The sequence below is a fragment of the Kryptolebias marmoratus genome, linkage group LG17, assembly GCF_001649575.2.
Source record: "Kryptolebias marmoratus isolate JLee-2015 linkage group LG17, ASM164957v2, whole genome shotgun sequence".
In the NCBI taxonomy this organism is placed as follows: domain Eukaryota; kingdom Metazoa; phylum Chordata; class Actinopteri; order Cyprinodontiformes; family Rivulidae; genus Kryptolebias; species Kryptolebias marmoratus.
Window position 1 is genome coordinate 24,812,250 of NC_051446.1, and position 20,427 is coordinate 24,832,676.

General features: G+C 47.3%; 1 protein-coding gene across 2 annotated transcripts in view; it reads left to right on the plus strand.

The window, feature by feature from the left end:
* The window catches only part of LOC108248047 (Snf2-related CREBBP activator protein), a 30,182-nt gene extending 9,781 nt beyond the window's left edge, over window positions 1-20,401 (plus strand). For both annotated transcript variants that reach the window (XM_017436513.3, XM_017436514.3), the window contains 27 exons: window positions 538-727; window positions 1,362-1,537; window positions 2,653-2,746; window positions 2,914-3,003; window positions 3,237-3,410; window positions 3,520-3,737; window positions 3,826-4,003; window positions 4,082-4,218; window positions 4,386-4,555; window positions 6,605-6,934; window positions 7,452-7,638; window positions 7,721-7,890; window positions 8,101-8,258; window positions 8,373-8,588; window positions 8,671-8,835; window positions 9,292-9,426; window positions 9,510-9,839; window positions 10,038-10,204; window positions 10,340-10,653; window positions 10,736-10,938; window positions 11,847-12,016; window positions 12,095-12,291; window positions 12,735-12,849; window positions 14,537-14,662; window positions 14,742-14,918; window positions 14,996-15,079; window positions 15,504-20,401. In XM_017436513.3, the coding sequence (XP_017292002.1) occupies window positions 538-727; window positions 1,362-1,537; window positions 2,653-2,746; window positions 2,914-3,003; window positions 3,237-3,410; window positions 3,520-3,737; window positions 3,826-4,003; window positions 4,082-4,218; window positions 4,386-4,555; window positions 6,605-6,934; window positions 7,452-7,638; window positions 7,721-7,890; window positions 8,101-8,258; window positions 8,373-8,588; window positions 8,671-8,835; window positions 9,292-9,426; window positions 9,510-9,839; window positions 10,038-10,204; window positions 10,340-10,653; window positions 10,736-10,938; window positions 11,847-12,016; window positions 12,095-12,291; window positions 12,735-12,849; window positions 14,537-14,662; window positions 14,742-14,918; window positions 14,996-15,079; window positions 15,504-19,526 (8,694 nt within the window). In that variant the 3' untranslated portion in view covers window positions 19,527-20,401. The remainder of the gene's footprint in view (window positions 1-537; window positions 728-1,361; window positions 1,538-2,652; window positions 2,747-2,913; window positions 3,004-3,236; window positions 3,411-3,519; window positions 3,738-3,825; window positions 4,004-4,081; window positions 4,219-4,385; window positions 4,556-6,604; window positions 6,935-7,451; window positions 7,639-7,720; window positions 7,891-8,100; window positions 8,259-8,372; window positions 8,589-8,670; window positions 8,836-9,291; window positions 9,427-9,509; window positions 9,840-10,037; window positions 10,205-10,339; window positions 10,654-10,735; window positions 10,939-11,846; window positions 12,017-12,094; window positions 12,292-12,734; window positions 12,850-14,536; window positions 14,663-14,741; window positions 14,919-14,995; window positions 15,080-15,503) is intronic.
* The last annotated feature ends 26 nt before the right edge of the window (window positions 20,402-20,427 follow it).

The window sequence follows — 20,427 nt, forward strand, 5'->3', positions numbered from 1 at the left end:
ACAGAAAGCCGCTGCCGTAAAGCAGCGTCATGTCGCAAACCCACACGTAAAGCAGCGTCATGTCGCAAAACGGAGGTTCTTCTTATTTATCACTTATATAAACTGAATGTATGCAAAGTGACAACACTAATACATTTGTCGTAGCCTACGTTATAAAATATTTACATGAATCATTGATACAATTATGATAGAAGAAAATATATCACGATAGACACTTTTCTATCGTCTCCACAATATGTATCATTATATCTCCCAGCACTAATTCACAGTAACCTATTGTCTCATTTGCATCAGGAGAACATGCTGTTGCGATAATATTGTAATATTAAATGTCTGTAACTTACAGATAAAAGGCTAAAATATGGTGTCGTAGCTGAGAGTCATCCCAAAAGCGTTCTCTGAGCTCAAACAGATCATTTGAGATTTTGTTAAAACCTTAAACATGCAAGGTGCCGGGGGATATTTAATCCTTTCTGGTTTTAAATGTATTTATTTACGTCTTTATTTAATCTGATGTCCTGTTTCTCGTGTGTGAAGGTGGTGCAGTTCAAGCAGCAGTCCAGGCTGGAGGAGAAACGGAAGAAGGCTCTGGACCTTCAGCTCGACTTCATCGTCGGACAAACCGAGAAGTACTCGGACCTCCTCAGCAAGTCGCTCGCACCCGCCAGGCCTCTCGAGACCGCCGCGTCTCCCCAGAAAGCTCCGCCCCCTCCCGTGGACGAAGACGGTAAAAGTTTCTTCCTGAACGCATCTCCTCCAAATAGTCCTTTCTGTCAACCTGTTAAAGAGCGCTTTCAGGCCTGATTCAATGAATCAGACAGAAACGTTGTCATAGCAACCCACCGATGACTGAATGTCCTTAAGCGTACGCAGAGGTAAAATGCTTCATAGAAACAAAAGGCTGTTCGTCCCTGTCAAGGTCGCTGCTACTTGGAATCATGCTCTCAAAGTTCTGTGAAACACCCGAGCGCAGCTTCTTCATTTAAGACGATTCCAAGAATTTCAGAGCAGGAAAAAAAACGAATTCATCCAGAGAGCCTAACGCTGCGTGGCACCCATCAGGCTCGGGAGTCGTCAAACCTGTGAGACGAGTCTGCTGCACGTGTTATCAGTGACATTTGATTTGAAACGTGTGGAGGCGAGCAGCGAACAACCACAATCTCTTACTGTTAAAAACAAAAAAAAACTACATTTTCACTATAACGAAAGCTTCCTGAAATCATTTTTTTGTCTTTAAGACGTGCAGCTGAGACCAGACAGTTTAAAATGTTCCTGCTGTTAGACAGACAGCGAGCTGAGAGGAGGTCTTCAGCTGCGGCAGAGAAACGAGTCGTCTTATTTAACTTCTTGTCTTCATGCAGACAGAGACTTTGAGCCTCCTTGTGAGGAGGAGGACGATGAAGAGACCATAGAGGTGGAGGAGCAGCAGGAGGGCAATGATGCAGAGAGCCATCAGAGGGAGATTGAACTGCTGAAGGAAGAGGGCATGCTGCCTCTGGACCAGCTGCTCAGCACGCTCAAACTGCCTCCTCCAGAGGTACCGCCACAAACTGCACTCGATCCGACAGCAGCCTTGAATTACTCAGAAATACAGACACATGAATGCATCTGTTTAAAGAAATAAGGCTCATTTTAAATATCCAGCATTTAACCAGCAGACACAACATGTCCACGTCTGCTGACAGCTGTTAGCTTCAGATGGTTTAATGTGCATTAAAATCTGTTTTTAGCAGATCTAGTTTGGGTTGTATCTGCGTATATTCAGACAATTATTTAAAGAAGTCCGGTGAGATTCTCTCTCTTTAGCCTCCATCAGATCAGAGGTCGGTAACTCTGATCCTCAGGGCCACCATCCTGCAGGTTTTCCTTGTTCCTCTGCTCCAACACACCTGATTCAGAGGTTAAATCACCTCTTCATGTTCTGCAGAAGCCTGTTAATCACCCATTGATTCAGATCAGGTGTGTTGGAGCAGAGGAACAAGTAAAACATGCAGGATGGTGGGCCGGTCATCATATCAAAGCAGCAGATTTGTGTAAAAAGTTTTAACAAAAACCTAAAAAAAAAATTCTTGGACTTGGAAAGTGGAAACAAAACAATATTACCATTAAGAGTGGGAATCACAATATGAGAAGTTATTTGACAGTCCAGAAATACACTTCTGTTTGTATTTATTACAATATCTGTCTGGATATGAACACATGATGTCCGTGAAAAGTGCTGAGGAGTTGAATAATGTCGTCATCTTCAACTTTCTCTTCTTTGGCCGGATCCATAAACTTCTGATTCTGCAAGCTGGAAAATCTGATTATAAAGCCTCATATTGCTTATATTATTATTTAAACTTTAGTATTTTGTCAACTATCAGTGCTGTCAGATGTATTTATTGTAACATTTATTCCCAAATCACAGACCACCAACTTTATTTATTTATTGGTGAATAAATGGGACAAAGTTTGACTGAATTTCTGCTTTTGTTGGATTTCTTGTGCACCTGTCTTTGTCTTTTTAACCCCTGAAAATCTTGCTAAACTAGTTTCATTCTGATCCCGTTAAACTTGTTTTGACAGCTCATCTTTAGAATACATGATTATTACGCTTGAATAGATGCAAACGTTGGATGCATCTGAGGATAATCAATGTTTTAAATGTAGGACTCGGGCTCAGAGGAAGAATGCTCAAATGAATCGTCTTCATCGGAGGAGGGAGGGGAGGAAGATAGAGAATTCACAGCCAACGAGGAGGACGGTAAGAATAATTCATGCTGAAAAAGCCTTGAATCTTTGGTAAATTTTCTAGTTTTACACTCAGAAATTAAGATTAATTATTATAGTCTCATTTTCTTTGAATACGCTGAAATCAACCAGTTTCCCGCTCTTATTTTTTATTTATTTGATTGAACTTCCTGTGTCCAGCTGAGGATGAGGAGGACACCATAGCAGCTCAGGAGAAAGTTGAAGGAAACGTCAATCATGCTGAGGAACTCGATGACTTGGCCAAAGAGGGTGAATCTTTTCTCACATTTTTATTCATTTATTATTAAAAAAAAAACTTTTTTGATGTTCCTCAAATGTTTTTATTCTCTCCCTCTTACATAGCATAGCTGTAAAACTTACTTTATTACAGATGATTTATTAAAATAAAATCATCTTCTGGTCACAACAGTCTGGCTGCTTCTCTCTTTATTTAAAAACAGAAGAAGTAACCCGACCCTGACTCTTTCCTGCTCATCTTTCAGGCGATATGAGTCTCGAAGAGCTGCTGGAGAAGTACAAAGGGGCGTATGCGTCAGACTTCGAGGCTCCTTCTGCTTCTGGCTCTAAAGGAAGCTCTGATTCGGAGGTGTCTGGGGATGAGGAGGTGGAGAACGAAGAAGATGAGAGCGACGTGGAAAGCAACTCTTCCTCCTCGGGTACTCAGGCGCTCCGAAAATCAAACTCATCTCGCTTGAGTTTATCTGTTTTCCTTAAAGACAAAGATGTGGGAACTTTGGGGTCACTTGTTCCGACATGTTTCTTCAGATTCCCCCGGAGACAGTGCAGAGGGAGATGAGACTGAGAATGATGAGGAGGAGATTGATGAAGAGGATGACGAGTGCGGCGATGAAGGGATGGAGCTTTTGCTGAAGGAGGGAGACCACAGCCCTCCTTCCTCCAGCTCACGGCCGAAGGAGATCAGCCATATTGCTGCGACAGCAGAGAGTCTGCAGCCGAAAGGCTACACTCTGGCTACGACGAAGGTCGGGTTTAAATGGTTTTAAATCTTCTCATATTAGTTTCTTCTTCCAGTTCTGGGCTGTAAATTTCTCTTCTGTTTCCCGACAAAAGGTAAAGACCCCCATCCCGTTCCTGCTTCACGGCACGCTGCGGGAGTACCAGCACATTGGGCTGGACTGGCTGGTCACCATGTACGAGAAGAAGCTGAACGGGATCCTGGCCGATGAGATGGGTCTGGGTAAAACCATCCAGACGATCGCTCTGTTGGCTCACCTCGCCTGTGAAAAAGGTAACGGCCTTTAAGCTTTCAGGGATTTCTGCACACACGGCTCTAAGATTCCTGTTAAGATTCTGGTGTGTTTTTTAGGGAACTGGGGTCCTCACCTCATCATTGTTCCCACCAGTGTGATGCTAAACTGGGAGATGGAGCTGAAGCGCTGGTGTCCAGGGTTTAAAATCCTCACCTACTTCGGCAGTCAGAAGGAGAGAAAGCTGAAGAGACAGGTAATACATACCTGCCTTTTGATGGGAGCTGAAATCTTGATGGAAAAGCAGATAATTCTGCTATAATTGAGCGCTGCTTCAGGATTTCTGAGCGCCTTGGTCCACTCTGAACAAATGTGCTGAAAATTGAAAACCAGCGAAATCTTTTCTCCCGTTTCTTTTCTCAGGGTTGGACGAAACCTAATGCTTTCCACGTGTGCATCACTTCGTACAAGCTGGTTCTGCAGGATCACCAGGCCTTCAGGCGAAAGTCGTGGCGTTATCTGATCCTCGACGAGGCTCAGAACATCAAGAACTTCAAGTCCCAGCGCTGGCAGAGCCTGCTGAACTTCAACAGGTCTGTAGAGCCTCAGCAGACTCCAAATAAAGGATCAGAGCCTATATTTCAGCTGTTTTAGCACTGAATGCTGGAGATTTACAGCCTGATCTGTGATTTCAACCGGATGCGAGTGATTATCTTGATCATTTTGTCTTAAAGCCGTTGATTTGTTTTCAGTAGAGAGACCTTCTGTTTCTCTCTGTAGTTGTTCTAATTCACAGAAAGAGAAATTCTGATGTTCTGATGTTTAAAAATCTTCTTTTCCTTCTTTGTTTTAGTGCTATGATTGTTTTTTTTCAGTCCAAAGTATTTCACCACTGCATATTTATTAATTATGACGTACAAGCATGTGAAGATTTATTGAACGAGATCAAGCTCTTATACCTGGCCAATTATTATTCATTCATTTGAGGTTTTATTCGGGATGAGAAACCAGATCATTGCTGCTCTCCGGTGGCTTGAAGGAGCTGACAGATGTTTACAAAGTTTACTTTATTTAAACAAAAAGCTGCAACACGTAGAGTTGGATCATTTACATGTCGTTTTAATCTAATCATCTTTACCCTAAAGCGCAGAAAAGTCTCGCTCTCTGTCTGACGACGTAACCTGATGTCTGAGAGGACAAAAAGTATCAAAAAACAAATATTTAAATACGTATCAGGATGTCACTACAAAGAAAGTGCAGATTCAGCTTTTTGTAGTTTTTCACTTGGAAAAATCCTCTAACTTTGAACAGTTTCTCCACAGACTGTAGTTTTGTCTGAAAGTGGAGCTTTTCTCAGCTGAATCTTCACAGCTGAAACTGTTTGTTCTGTAACGAAGCGGACTTGCCGTCATTTGGCTGGAGGTTTTGCTCCAGCTGGTGGTAATTTCTCACTCAGACGGGGCTCCGAGCGCAGCAGGAGGTGCTCTCAGTTTTATCATGTACAGTCGTTCCTTCTCTGAAGGTCTACAGGAAGCAGATGGAGAATAAAAGTGCACACCTGTGGTTTATTGGGTCGTGGAGGATAAGAAACTAACTCTGCAGAGGAAAATCCTGCAAGAAATACATTTATTTGATTCTGTTTGAGAGATGCTACCATAAACTTTCTAATCAGGATTACTTTTGATAAAAAACAAATTAAATCCACTGTATGTTCATATTTACCATCAGTTTGGCTGAATTTTGTAGCTTTAGTAAAGTTTATGAATTTATAAAGCACAATTAAAGAGTGCAAAGAAATAAAGCAGAAATATATTAAAGCATAAATGTATTAATTACGTTGAGATTAAGCGAGAATAAAAATCTGAGTTGTGTTTTAAAGGTATCAAAGAGGAAAACAAAGTGAGTGGAAGTCTGCAGCTCTTTATCTAATTTGCATATCGCCCGCCGCCTTGCAGCCAAAGGATCTTATGTGATTTGTTGGGGATGACTCTCAGCTACTACCACACCTAATATTAGTACAACGGACTGAGTTGGAGCCTTTTTTGTTTGCTAAAATGGTTTATCTGTGGCAGCCATCTTGAATCAAGTTGACTCTAGTTAAGTTAGGTTATAGATATCCATCCAGTGATTACTTTCTGAGAGTTTAATTAAAATCCACCCTGTGGTTTGTGAGATATTTTGCTAACAGTCAGACAAAGAGTACCGTGGCAGCAGGCAGGAACTAACAGCTAAAAGCCGTCATTTAGAGGAACCAGGAGATCTGGAGCTGGAACGAGGGCAGATCTTCTCAGATTTATACTCCGAGGTGATGATGTCTCTCCTTCTGGTGCCAGTTCAGAGTCTGGCTGCAGAAATCTGGACCATCTGCAGACGAGACAACGCTGAAATCATAAAAGCTGCAACGATCCAGTCTTGAAGTGATTAGGGCTGTGTTAAAGAATGAGCCTTTTAGCTCTAATTTAAAATGTGACTTGGAAGGAAATGTCTCCAGTGTGTTTGTATTTATGTAAATGCTAAATTAGCATATTGTTACAATCAAAAAGTATCTGATACGTGGCCTTCAGCAGCGGTTTTTAAACACTGAAATCTTACTCAAAGAAAGGAAATCCTCGTGATACGTTTCTACCATCTGCCCCTCACAGCCACCGGCGCCTGCTGCTGACAGGAACCCCCCTGCAGAACAGCCTGATGGAGCTCTGGTCCCTCATGCACTTCCTCATGCCCCACGTCTTCCAGTCCCACCGCGAGTTCAAGGAGTGGTTCTCCAACCCGCTCACGGGGATGATCGAGGGCAGTCAGGAGTACAACGAGGGCCTGGTGAAGAGGCTCCACAAGGTGCTGAGGCCGTTCCTGCTCAGGAGGATCAAGGCCGACGTTGAGAAGCAGATGCCCAAGAAGTACGAGCACGTAGTGCGCTGCCGCCTCTCCAAGAGGCAGAGGTTCCTCTACGACGACTTCATGGCACAAGCCTCGTGAGTTCCCTGAACCGCTGGGTTCGAAAGAAGAATGTTGATTTTTAACGGATAACTGCGAGAAATTACATTTTCTGAAAAACCGCAGATCGAATGCTGAACGACTGAATCGTTAAAGTTAAAACGAGATCAGAAGCTAAGAACAGTAAAATGATTGCTAGAAGAAAATCCTAAAAGCTGAACTAAAACGTACAGTTAGGAAAATTGCAGCTAAAAGCTTTAATTAGCAAAATCTGAAAGTAGCACAGGAAGACAAAAATGGATGAAATATTGTTTAATAGATTTCAGAAACAATGTATTTGAAGGAACTGAAGAGGACTTTCTGTATTTCTATGGAAAAATTAAAAGTCGGAGCACACTATTCTCGAACGAGCAGAATGTTTTCATGTAAAATAGCAGAAGGTAGTTTGACCTCATAAACTATAAACCAGCAAACAACGGCGTGAGTCAGAACAGGTGAATATTTAAGCATTAATGTTCATTCACTCTGACGTCTTGTTTTCTGTCTGGTTCCCAGAACCCGGGAAACGCTGGCCAGCGGTCACTTCATGTCTGTGATTAACATCCTCATGCAGCTGCGTAAAGTGTGCAACCACCCCAACCTGTTTGACCCCCGACCCATCCAGTCTCCCTTCATCACGCAGCCCATCGTCTTCCATACGGCCTCGCTGGCGCAGGATGCACTGGAGGTTCCTCCTCTGAAGGTTGGCAGAAAGAAAACTGGAGCTTCGGTTTGAGCGTTAAATCATTAACCTAACCCCCTCCCCCCCTCCTTTCTCCTGTCAGTGCTGCGACCTGTCCATGTTTGATCTCGTTGGTTTGGAGAGCCGCGTGTCTCGGTACCAGGCGGATGTGTTCCTGCCGCGTCACGAGGTCAGCCGCCAGCTGATCCAGGAGATCGTGGAGTCCCCAGAACCCCCTCCGAGACCCAAACCGGTCCGCATGAAGGTCAACAGGTACGAGCTGCACCGACTAAAAAACTGTCAGATTAGACTGACTATCGGGTCAGTCTTTAACTTAAACTCAGTATTTTAAATGTTGGAACTTTGTGAATTTTATTAGTTTGGTAAATATTTTTGGTAATTAAGGTTAAGACCGGATGGAAAAACTTCTTTGAAACTCGAACCTTGAGCACATATTCAGTGTTTTACATGTTTTCCCTTTAGGATGTTCCAGCCGCCTCCCAAAGGAGACAATCGGTCCGTTCTGTTGATGAACAAACCCACCTGCTCAGTTCCTCCTGCAGCTCAGACGCCCAAACCTCCTCCAGTGTCTGAGGTCAGCTCAGCTCCTGCACCTCCTCCTGCTCCTGCAGTTCAGCAAGGCAAGTGGAAAAAATAATAATAAAAGCACTGAGAAGACTTCAGGAAGGAAAGGACTTGAAGATGAAACCAAACCTTTTCTCTACATATTTTTTGACGCTTCGTTTCGTTTTTAGTGGTATGTTCGGTGGCACCCACGCCTCCGCCTCGCCCCCCGATGAATCCCGCTCCTCAGACTGCCGTGAGATCCAGCGCTCCGAAACCGATGCTGACCATCCGGCCCCCCGTCGCTCCGAGTGCAGCAAACGTTCCGACTCATCAGAGCCCGAACCCCGGCAGCATCATGCCCCAGAGGGTTTTACTGAGTCCAGACATGCAAGCAAGGCTGCCCTGTGAGTGGATTAATTTCAGAAAGCTGTTTGATGAAGACCACCCCTGATGAAGTTTTCTAACCATCGTCTCTTCCTCCCTCAGCCGGTGAGGTGGTGAGCATCGCCCAGCTGGCCTCTTTAGCAGGTCGGCCCGTGTCGTCGTGTCAGGGCAGCAAACCCGTCACCTTCCAGCTCCAAGGGAACAAACTGACTCTGTCCGGAGCTCAGATCCACCAGATCCCAGCAGCGACGCCACGCCCAGTTCAAGGTTGGTGTTTGGACCCCGATATGGGTCAAACAAAGATTCAAAACAATCAAATAAAAATGATATTATTGTTTTTTGGTAAGTCTGTGTTGTCATTATCTCTGTGTATGCTTTATGCTTATAGATACATTTAACAAAATAAGATGTTTCTACTACAGAAATAAAAGTCCAACACCGGTTAATGTAACCAGAATATGTTTCATCTTCAACAAAAATTGACATATGTACTAAAATTAACTGAATAATTACTTGGTGATTATTAAATACGGCTGCAAAAAACTGGGAAACATATCCTTTTTTTAATATAAAGGATGTGTTTTTACTCTGCTTAAGGAGATGATAAAAGAAACGTTGACAGTTTGACATTCAGAGAATTTGACCATCTACCTCCTGCTCATTTCACTCCGTTATGAACCCTCCTAAACACAAAGAGTTTGATCAGAGTCTGTTTCTCTGCAGGTAATGTGATGCACCTGGTGTCCAGCGGCGTCCAGCATCACCTCATCAGCCAGCCGGCTCAGCTGAGTGTTCAGACAACCAACACACCCGCGGCTCCCTGTGTGAACAAGCTGCCGCACAACGCCTCACCTCAAGGTATCTACAGATCACGACACAGGAAGCTGAGCTCGGTGTCGGAATCGGACTCATTTCTGACGGGTTGTTCTGTGTGATTTCAGTCCCCTCGCCCATGGTGAGCAGCCCCGGCGTGGTGAAGATCGTCGTGCGTCAGTCAACAGGCAAGGAGGGCGGGCCCGTGCCCACGCTGGCAGTGGCCCCTTCCCCGCGTGTCGCTCAGGCGCCACCCCCCTCCCTGCACCCCCACACCAACACTACACCTGTGAGGAGCACAGCTCCGCTGCAGATCGCCCCTCGCACCCCTGGTCCTGCTACTGCCCACTACACCATAGCTCCTCCCAGACACCCGAGCTCCGCCCCTAACCAGCCCCAGCTGCCGCGTCCTGTCCTCAAAGTAGTGCAGCCGCCTCCGCCCAGCACCGAGCAGCCAGGTGAGCGCGCACGCTTTCTGAGGCTGGAAGAAACCGAGCCAACTTTTTAACATTTAAAAAGGATTGTTGGGTTTTATGCAAAGCTTCTTCTCTTTAGGTTTTATTTTGTTTTTAAACAGAACCTTTAAACCACCTGACTAAGGCAGTAAAAAGCAAAGCTGTCTTTTATAATCCAGGCTTCTTGCTTCTCATTTCCAGCTCAGGCAGCTCCCTCTCCATCTGTGTCCAAATCCTCCGCGGCACCACGGGACGGCGGCGGCACTCAAACACCAGTTTCCTCAAAGTCAAAGCCCGGTGTGCGTCCAAAACCCAACCCTCCACCCAGGAGGCTCCCTCGTCCACCTCCACGCTCTCCTTTCCACATGGTAAGCCTGTCCATATCCTCCAACCTTTAAATATAAATATACCGGGACGCCTTGTAAGAAGAACAGAAATATGATCTAAAAAGACACGATCTCTGCTGTTTCTCCTGCTTCTCTCTCATTTCTCTGCATTAACAGTCATGGCTGGCTGACAGCCTCAAACAGCAGCGCGACAGCCGGCTCGACTTCATCTTCGGGGTCAACAAGCGCCGCTGCGGGGCGAAGCCCATGTACGGCCGGGAGGTTTTGGACTTCCTGACTTTTCTGCCCGGTCCTCGTCCGTCTCCAGCAGCTCTGAAGGCTGAGGGGGAGTGGGGTCGTTCCGGCCACAGCAGCTGTCTGTTCGCTCAGCGGCAAAACAAGGACGACTTCTGGCTTCGGAGTCCTACTTTAGGAGAGGCCATGAACAGCATCGAGGAACGGCTGGAGCTCCTCGGTGACATAACAGAGCGGTAAATAAATAATCTCCTTACCAACAAACCGGATCCTAACTGAGAATAAAAATTCGTAAGCTGACTAATTGTTGTTGTTTAGGTTTGTGTTTGCGATTCCTCCAGTGGAGGCTCCTCAGATCTCCATGCACTGCTGCCATCCTCCTCCATCTCTGAGCCACAAGCAGGCCGTCTTCTCCACCATGCTGTCGGCTCAGGTGGCTCCGCTCACTCGCAGCCTCCACCACATCCAGTGCAACATGAGGACTCAGTTCCCCGACCTGAGGCTCATACAGTACGACTGTGGTGAGTTGTTCTTGCTGCATGTTCAACAAGAGGAGCGGGAAAAGGAAGAACGTGATTTAAAAACACACGTCATGGCATCAGGAGGTTAGGAAAAACGACTCGGGCTTGAGTTTCAGTTTGTAAGAAAACAGCAGACCTCAACAAGCTGCTCTCTGTCCAACAGACCATAACACAGAGAATTCCCCACCCGGGGTTTTCTGTAAACTTTTATCAGGTCAGATAAACTCAACGAACATATCTGGGATTTTTTGGGGGGAATTTTAACATCGTAGTGAGTTTTTGAAAAGAATGAAATTTGCTTTTAGTATTTTCCAGGTCAGGATAATTATGGAAAACAGAAACTAAAATATGCCTCCAGACTGTTCTTCTTGTTCAGTTTCTGTTCTTTTCACATTAATTGTACATAAAATATGAACACATGATGTCACAGAGAGGGTGAATCAGAGTGAGACTGATTTTAAAGTTGTTTTTATATGGATGTTGTGAATTAAAAAAGCTAAATATACACCATAAAATAAAAAGAAATCCACTTTTTCTGGCTTAATGCGTGCATGGGTTTTCTCCCACAGACCAAAGAAAAAGGAAAAGCAGGTGGATCGATTTAATAAATGTTCAGGAGTCAAACAGTCCATACAAGTCTGGAGATGTGAAAATGAGAAGAGGTTTTTACCAAAGAGGCAGATCAGTCGATGAATTTTAGTCCTGCAGGTTAAACTTCTGCTTCACATCAACGGTTCAGGACGTCCGTCTAAAATTCCTCTAAGAAGACGTCAGATTAACTTGACTGATACCAGAAAAACGGCAAATTCCTCTTATTTACTCATTATGTCAAGATAACAAAGAATGTGTTTGTTTGCATGAATGAAGGTTTTGTTTGCAGTTTGGCCTCATTTCTCTACTGGTTGCAGGTAAGCTTCAGACTCTCCACATGTTGCTGCGGAAGCTGAAGTCTGGAGGCCACAGGGTGCTGATCTTCACCCAGATGACGCGCATGCTGGACGTTCTGGAGCAGTTCCTCAACTACCACGGGCACATCTACCTGCGCCTGGACGGCAGCACCCGCGTGGAGCAGCGCCAGGTCCGTACGCTTCCTGTACAAACAGATTTCTGTCCCTATTTGCTGCCCCCGGTGCTGATTGTGCGCCTTCATCCACAGGCCCTCATGGAGCGCTTCAATGCAGACCGGCGCATCTTCTGCTTCATTCTGTCGACTCGCAGCGGCGGCGTGGGGGTGAACCTGACCGGGGCCGACACCGTTGTCTTCTACGACAGCGACTGGAATCCCACCATGGATGCTCAGGCGCAGGACCGCTGCCACCGCATCGGCCAGACCCGAGACGTCCACATCTACAGGTGACCGATCTTATCATCACGCTGACCCAGTTACAGCCCATTAGAGCGGCTGAGCCACAATGTGCAGAAACTAAAACACTTCCAAGAAGGGAAATCCTGTGAGGATCAGCCAATTAAAACCAGATTTCTGTCAGAGAAAAGTTACAGTTTGTGATTGAAAGTTTATAGAAACTATTCATTAAAGAAGAATATGATCATCCATCTGTTGATCGTCTTATTTATGGCTGCTGTTGCACGTTTTTACTGAACTTCTCGTCTTGTTTTTCTGCACGGAAAAAGTGTTGAAGATGAAAGATGGGATCTGTCTGGAAAATGTGCAGCAGCCAGCAGCTGGCGCGCTCAGAAACAAAAAACTAAAAAACTGCTGGTCAGACGAGCAGCAGATAGGTTGTAAACTATGAGTCAAGAAGTGGTTGAATAATGTTTTTTTTTTCCACTTTCAGGTTAATCAGTGAGCGCACAGTGGAGGAAAACATTTTAAAGAAAGCCAACCAGAAGAGGATGCTGGGAGATATGGCAATCGAAGGCGGAAACTTCACCACAGCTTTCTTCAAGCAGGTATCGAGTTTCCTCAGGAAAAACTGAATCACTGAGTTTAACTAAACAACCAGGTGGAGAGGCTGAGGTCTATTATCCACTTCCTGTTAAACCTGAGGTCTATTATCCACTTCCTGTTTAACCTGAGGTCTATTATCCACTTCCTGTTAAACCTGAGGTCTATTATCCACTTCCTGTTAAACCTGAGGTCTATTATCTACTTCCTGTTAAACCTGAGGTCTATTAACTACTTCCTGTTTAACCTGAGGTCTATTAACCACTTCCTGTTTAACCTGAGGTCTATTATCTACTTCCTGTTTAACCTGAGGTCTATTATCTACTTCCTGTTAAACCTGAGGTCTATTATCCACTTCCTGTTAAACCTGAGGTCTATTAACCACTTCCTGTTTAACCTGAGGTCTATTATCTACTTCCTGTTTAACCTGAGGTCTATTATCCACTTCCTGTTTAACCTGAGGTCTATTATCCACTTCCTGTTAAACCTGAGGTCTATTAACTACTTCCTGTTTAACCTGAGGTCTATTAACCACTTCCTGTTTAACCTGAGGTCTATTATCTACTTCCTGTTTAACCTGAGGTCTATTATCCACTTCCTGTTAAACCTGAGGTCTATTATCCACTTCCTGTTAAACCTGAGGTCTATTAACTACTTCCTGTTTAACCTGAGGTCTATTAACCACTTCCTGTTTAACCTGAGGTCTATTATCTACTTCCTGTTTAACCTGAGGTCTATTATCCACTTCCTGTTAAACCTGAGGTCTATTATCCACTTCCTGTTAAACCTGAGGTCTATTAACTACTTCCTGTTTAACCTGAGGTCTATTAACCACTTCCTGTTTAACCTGAGGTCTATTATCTACTTCCTGTTTAACCTGAGGTCTATTATCCACTTCCTGTTAAACCTGAGGTCTATTATCCACTTCCTGTTAAACCTGAGGTCTATTAACTACTTCCTGTTTAACCTGAGGTCTATTAACCACTTCCTGTTTAACCTGAGGTCTATTATCTACTTCCTGTTTAACCTGAGGTCTATTATCCACTTCCTGTTAAACCTGAGGTCTATTATCTACTTCCTGTTAAACCTGAGGTCTATTATCTACTTCCTGTTTAACCTGAGGTCTATTATCTACTTCCTGTTAAACCTGAGGTCTATTATCTACTTCCTGTTTAACCTGAGGTGTTTTAGATCCATTAAAGACGAGTCATCGCTACATAAATACATAAGACTTTTTTTATATCCTTCCACTGCTGAGGTTACCAAGTCTCTGGAAATTAAAAATAAAGAACTTTTACAGTAAATTAGTGTTGATATTTATAGTTCTCTGTAATAAATACCTTTTATTTTAAATCACTGCAAACTCAAAAATCATAAAAAATGTTTCACTGCAGCATTTATAGTTCAGGATGACTTCAGTAGTTTTACAGATATATTTATATTTATATATTACTCAACAAATGTGAGCGTTAAAACAAAACCAACACATCAAAATCATCAGTTTTCTCCTTTCCCAACAGCTCTTCATGAATCATTTCTGTTTTCAGGAGGTAAACAAACAATAGTTAGCAGCCGTCCACAAATGTTGCTTAGTTTCTTTAAATTTAAGGACAAATTATTTATCAGTGTGAGGAAAATATTGTGTGGATAAAAGACGTGTTCATCTCACTAAATAAGTTTGTTGTTTTGAAGCAAACGATCCGTGAGCTGTTTGACATGAACGACGGGGAGAAGAGGGAGCTGGCCGTGGAGCTGTCTGTGCCCCAAGCCGACGACGAGGAAGGTGTCAACAAGCAGAGCACCACCATTCTGGAGCAGGTCAGACACGGACGTTCTGCTCATTGTGTGACGTTTCAAACCCGAACAAAGGGCTGAATCCGTCTTCGACACGTTTCAGGCGCTGTGTCGGGCCGAGGACGAGGAGGACATCGTGGCAGCCTCTCAGGCCAAAGCGGAGCAGGTGGCCGAGCTGGCGGAGTTTAACGAGAACATCCCGCTGGACGACGGAGGGGAGCAGGAGGAGGTGGAGGAGCTCTCCAAGGCCGAGCAGGAAATCGCTGCTCTGGTGGAACAGGTGAGAGACGAGAAAAGGCGAAGAGGATCCTGTTCTGTCTGCTGAAAGTAAACGATCTTTTCTCTGCTCATCTGCAGCTCACGCCCATTGAACGTTACGCCATGAACTTCCTGGAAGCCTCTTTAGAAGACGTCTGCAAAGAGGAGCTGAAGCAGGCTGAGGTACGAGTTGAACTGAACACTGGACGTGAAATCATCGTAGACGTAGAATATTCAGAGTCCGCAGAGCTGCCCTTTGTCCCAGTAGAGCTACCGTAGTTTCCTGTAGTAAAGATGCTCCATGAAAACTGCATCACTGATCCATTTATAAAACTTTTATTACTCATTTGAGAACAGGTGATTGTTCAGGAGCTCCGAGGTGCACTTTGCTCATGTTTGATCCATAAAGAGGCACAATACAAAAGATGAAGTATTATTATTTGCTCAGATATTTTAATTTTCAATAAACCATTCCACAAAATAAGTCTGAAGAAACTCAAGATTTTTGAATTACTCAGCTCGAATTATATGAACTATAAATACTAAACGCCTATTTTCTCGTGTGTTTGAGCTCTAATCTAATGTAAAATGTGTTCCTGTGTTTCAGGAGCAGGTGGAAGCTGCTAGGAAAGGTCTGGACCAGGCCAAAGAAGAGGGGCTCATGCTCCACCATTCAACCGACGAAGACGACGACGACTTCCTGTCGACACCAGCTTCCTCCGAGCCCGCTCAGCCAGCTCCTGCCCGACGTGGACGCAAACCCAAGGACAAGACGCTCACCTCCACGCGGACCAGCGGTCGGCTCCGTGGAGCGTCACCTGAACCCGAGCCTGAGCCTTCGACGCCGAAAGAAGTGCCTGAAAGACTCCGGAGAGGAAGAGGAGCCGCCAAAGATGCTGCCGCCACGTCTCCCGCCTCGTCCCGAACAGATCCTAAAACCTCCTCGTCAAACAGAGTCCAGGATGCCTCCAGGTCTTCAAAAGCTTTGTCTCCGGTCAGAGACCAGACCACGAAAACCAGGACTCAACCCACCCGCTCCCATCCCGGCCCCGTGCCTTCATCTCCTACCAGCTGCCCCCCCGCAGGCAGACAGCCGACCGAGGAGGAGAAAGAGAGGAGGATGTCCGAGTCCTCATTAGACTCGAGCTGTGCAGCGGACCACCTGAACAAAGACGACGACAGTAAAGACCACAGCCCCATGTCCCCCCCCTCCACCTCCCGGTCGCCGCGGAAGCGCCAGTCGGCCGACGGCGAGGTGCTTCGAGGCCTGACGGACGATTCCCCATCAGCCAAAGTCCTGCGGAAGCTTCCAGGGAGGCTGGTCACCGTGGTGGAGGAGAAGGAGCCACGGAAGAGGAGATGGAGAGGAAGTGGAACCGGAGGTTCCTCCGAGGAGGCGCCAGCTGAGGAGAATGCTGCTGAGGCTGCAGACGAACCGAACAAAGATAACGCATCACAAAGCCCCGAAGAGAAGACAAAAGTGACTCCTCAGGACCAGGACTCCACCTCGGTCCAGCCGGTCCGAGGCTACCCTCCGTACTCCCCTCCACACCTTTCTCCTGACATGCCCGTCCTCAGGAACCTTCCTGTGCGGCGCAGGCTTGAAACGGAATCTCGTCTCGCCGCTCAGCTTGGAGAGCAGCAGCAGCTTCCGGGTCGAGGAAGAGGAGCAACCCAGCTGAAGAAAACCGACACAACGCCGGGCAAAGACTCCACCGCCGCGCCCACAGAGTCCAACACCAACTCTCTTCCTGCACCACCTGTAAAAAGAAAGAGGGGCCGGCCCCCTAAGATTGCTCCTGCTTTAACTGAGCCTGACAACAGAGCGACTCCGCCCACCTCGCCGAGTGAGGACGGGCACTTCCCTCAGTCCCCAAAACGTAAGAGGGGGCGTCCCCGTAAGGACTCTACTGTTGTCAGTGAAGCACAGAGTTCTGGAACAACCCGTCAGGACCCTCAGCCCCCCAGAGCTGAGGAGACACCAGCCAAGGCTGCAGCACCAGCTCCAGCTCCAGCTCCAGATCCGGCTCCATCTCCAGAACCGGCTCCAGATCCAGTTTCAGCTCCAGATCCAGTTTCAGATCTAGATCCAGATCCAGCTCCAGCTGCAGCTCCATCTCCAGAACCGGCTCCAGATCCAGTTTCAGATCCAGATCCAGCTCCAGCTCCAGCTCGAGAACCGGCTCCAGATCCAGTTTCAGCTCCAGATCCAGTTTCAGATCTAGATCCAGATCCAGCTCCAGCTCCAGAACCGGCTCCAGATCCAGTTTCAGCTCCAGATCCAGTTTCAGATCTAGATCCAGATCCAGCTCCAGCTGCAGCTCCATCTCCAGAACCGGCTCCAGATCCAGTTTCAGATCCAGATCCAGCTCCAGCTCCAGCTCGAGAACCGGCTCCAGATCCAGTTTCAGATCCGGTTCAAGCCTCTGCAACAAACCCAGATCAGACATGGACATCAGCTGAACCTGAACCTCCTCCTGTGTCTGTCTCTACATCTGCATCCATCCACGTTAGTCCTGCTCCAGATCCAGGTCCACCCATCTCATCAGCCTCTGAGGCTGCTGCAGAGCCGAACTCCTACTCTGTTCCTGCAACTGTGAACTCAACAGAACCGGACTCTGACAAACCCCCGGCAGATGCCGAATCAGAGGAAGCACTTACCCCATCAGCGCCAACCGTAACAGCCACTACAACTGCGCTACAAGCAGAAAGGGTCACCACTACAGACGAGTCAGAAGCTCCTGCTGCACCAGCTGTAACCTCCACTCCACCTGCAGGCCAGGAGGATTCAGCCACAACAGACCTGACTCCGCCTCCAGAACAAACCTCCCAGGACCGCCCGAGTCCGCTGAGCTCCAACCCAGCCTCTGCTGCTCCACCCTCTGCTCAGACTCTGACTGCAGCCTCATCGTCACCTCAGGCTCAGGTAGCATCAGAGCCTGAAACATCTGCCGCTCCACCCAGTCCAGCCACTGCTGCACCCCCAGTACAGGAAGTCGGCGTCAGTTCTTCTACCCCCGCCGCAGCTGCAGAGACGACTGTCGAAACCCCAACTCCAGGAACAACTTCCACAGGAACTCTTTTAACAGCTTCATCAACGCCAGAGAACCCGCTTCCAGACACCCGGGAGCAGAACTCGCCACCCGCCGGTCTCTCAGAAGAAACGACAGAACCGGCTCCGCCAATGGCCGCCACAATGGAGGTAGATTCTGTGGGAAAATCCAACGAGGAGGAAGAGGAGCAGGACGTCGGCAAGTCGCAGCATAAAAGAAGACGAGTGGAAAGCTCCTCTGAGACTAAAGAGTCGGGAAGAGAAACAAAAAGCGCTCATCAGGAAGAGGACGCCACTGATGATCAGAAACCTCAGAGTCAGAAAAGGTCCCTCAGTCGGCAGAGCAGTCAGGAGTCGGTGCGCTCCTCTTCGCCTTCATCCGGGAGCTCCTCGTCAAACCTCGTACGCCACGCTCACCATAAGAGGACTTACGAGAACCGCCATCCTGCCAAGAGGAGGCGGACAGAGGTCACAGAGGGGGAGGAGGAGGAGGAAGGTGTCGAGAAGGAGCCTGCCACGGCTTCGTCTCGCAGGAGGCATTCGAGGTCCTCCTCTTCCTCCTCCGACTCGGACAGCAGCGAGAGCAGGAAGCGGCTAACGCGCTCGGCGCAGCGCCGGCTGCAGGATCAGGAGAAGGAACATGGCGACAGGGACAGGAAGGAAGAGAAACCAGCTCACGGTTCGAACAACGCCAACGCGTCCACCGGGGGCGAGTCGGGCAGCGACACGTCCTCCGTGAGGGTGACGAGGAAGTCTGCGGGGTGTCCGCCCTCGCAGGACGCCAAGCCTCAGACGAACAGCGCTCCGTCTTTGCCTCCTGAGCCTGAAGTTCTGGGAAAACGCTGCTCGGCTCTGAACGCAGCAGCCAAGCTCCTGGCAATGAAAGGCAGGGTGGACACGCCGGGACACACGACTCGGAAGGACTCGGGAGCCAAGTCCGCCTCGGATAAGAACCAAAAACCTAAAAGTGTCGCCGCCTCTCCTCAGAGTAACTCTGTGAATCCAAATAACAAAAACAAGAGCAGCAAACCGTCGACGCCGGAGCAGACGGGCCGCTCGGCTCCTCGCTCCACCCGGCAGTGCCCCGGAGCCCTGGTTCCTCCGCTGGAGGTGGAGTACAGGAGGCCCAGGCTGGAGGACAAGGACGGCGGCGGCAAGAAGGCGCTGAGAGGAAAGGAGGGCGAGGCGGAGACGCTGTCTCTGTCACGGGGCCACAGCGCCTGCAGCAGCATGAGCAGCGACGGCGAGGGCGACGGCGGCGGGCGCAGCAGCCGAAGTCGCAGCAGCAGCAACAGCAGCCAGCGAACCCACAGCATCAGCTCCCAAAACACGGAGCGCCGGGGTTCCCGCGCCACCTCCTCCGGCAGCGACAGGGACCGCAGCTCCGAGCGGGCGAAGCAGAACCGAAAGGACGGCAGGAGGTCTCAGAAGCTCCCGCAGGAGGTGGTGACCAGCAGCTCGGGAACCGAGGGGACACCGGACCGCGTGCTGCGGAGCGTGGCGGCACTGGCGGCGGTGCAGGCGCGCTCTCCCGCCGCGAGCACGCGCTCCTCCAACCAACAACGCAACAAAACCTGATCAGAGTGCCAAAGATTCCTTCCAGAGAAAAAGTCAAAAAGACACGGCGGTGTTGCAGAGCGCGATGGAACGTCCTCTGCTGCAGAGGTCCACGGCGGAGCTGGTCTCCTCTAGCTGCCACTGCTGGGCGGAGCCTCCAGGCCGCCTCCCAGGAACCTTCATCAAGTACTGTAACTCCGAAGACTGGAACTCAGACGGGACGCGTCGTGTCGTTCAGCTGGAGGTTTTAGAAAGATTATCGTTTCCATGTAGTCAGTCGATAAGTTATGCACATCTTTTTTTTTTCTTTTTTAATTTCTTCCAGGGTTTTAGGAAGAGAACAGGTCTGTCTTTGTGCTGGAGCCCCTTTTTTCCTCCTCACATCACTTTCTGTTTATTGGATTAATTAAAAACAATCCAGCCTTGCATTTCTCATTTTGCACAGAAGAAGTGGCCCTTTTTGCTTTCTGAGTACATCTTGGTGTAGTGATACGTTTGTACATCAATTAATTGGTTCTTGGTGTCTTGCAGTGTATCTCTACAGTTTGGGGGAACAAAAAAAAGATAAGTATTGAACCTAACATTAAATCTCTTCTCCAGTTTAATGCTGAAGGAAAAGGGGCGGATTAAAAACAAAACCTCCCATTCATCAGTGCTAACAAATTATTTTTCTGTTTTGTCACCATGTAAAGAAATAAAATGCTTGGATAAAATATGTGAATAAAACGAGTGCTGCAGCTCCAGACGGCTGTAAATCGTTGGTTTAATTTTGGCAGAAGGTCTTATTTTCGGTTTTTGTCTCTTATTTGTTGCATTCCTTTGATCCCCTGTAATTCCACGTTGTTTTACTTGAAAATTACGATGATTACGATTAAATAAAAAAAGACCAGAAATGATTTATTTTTTAATTTATTTATATTTA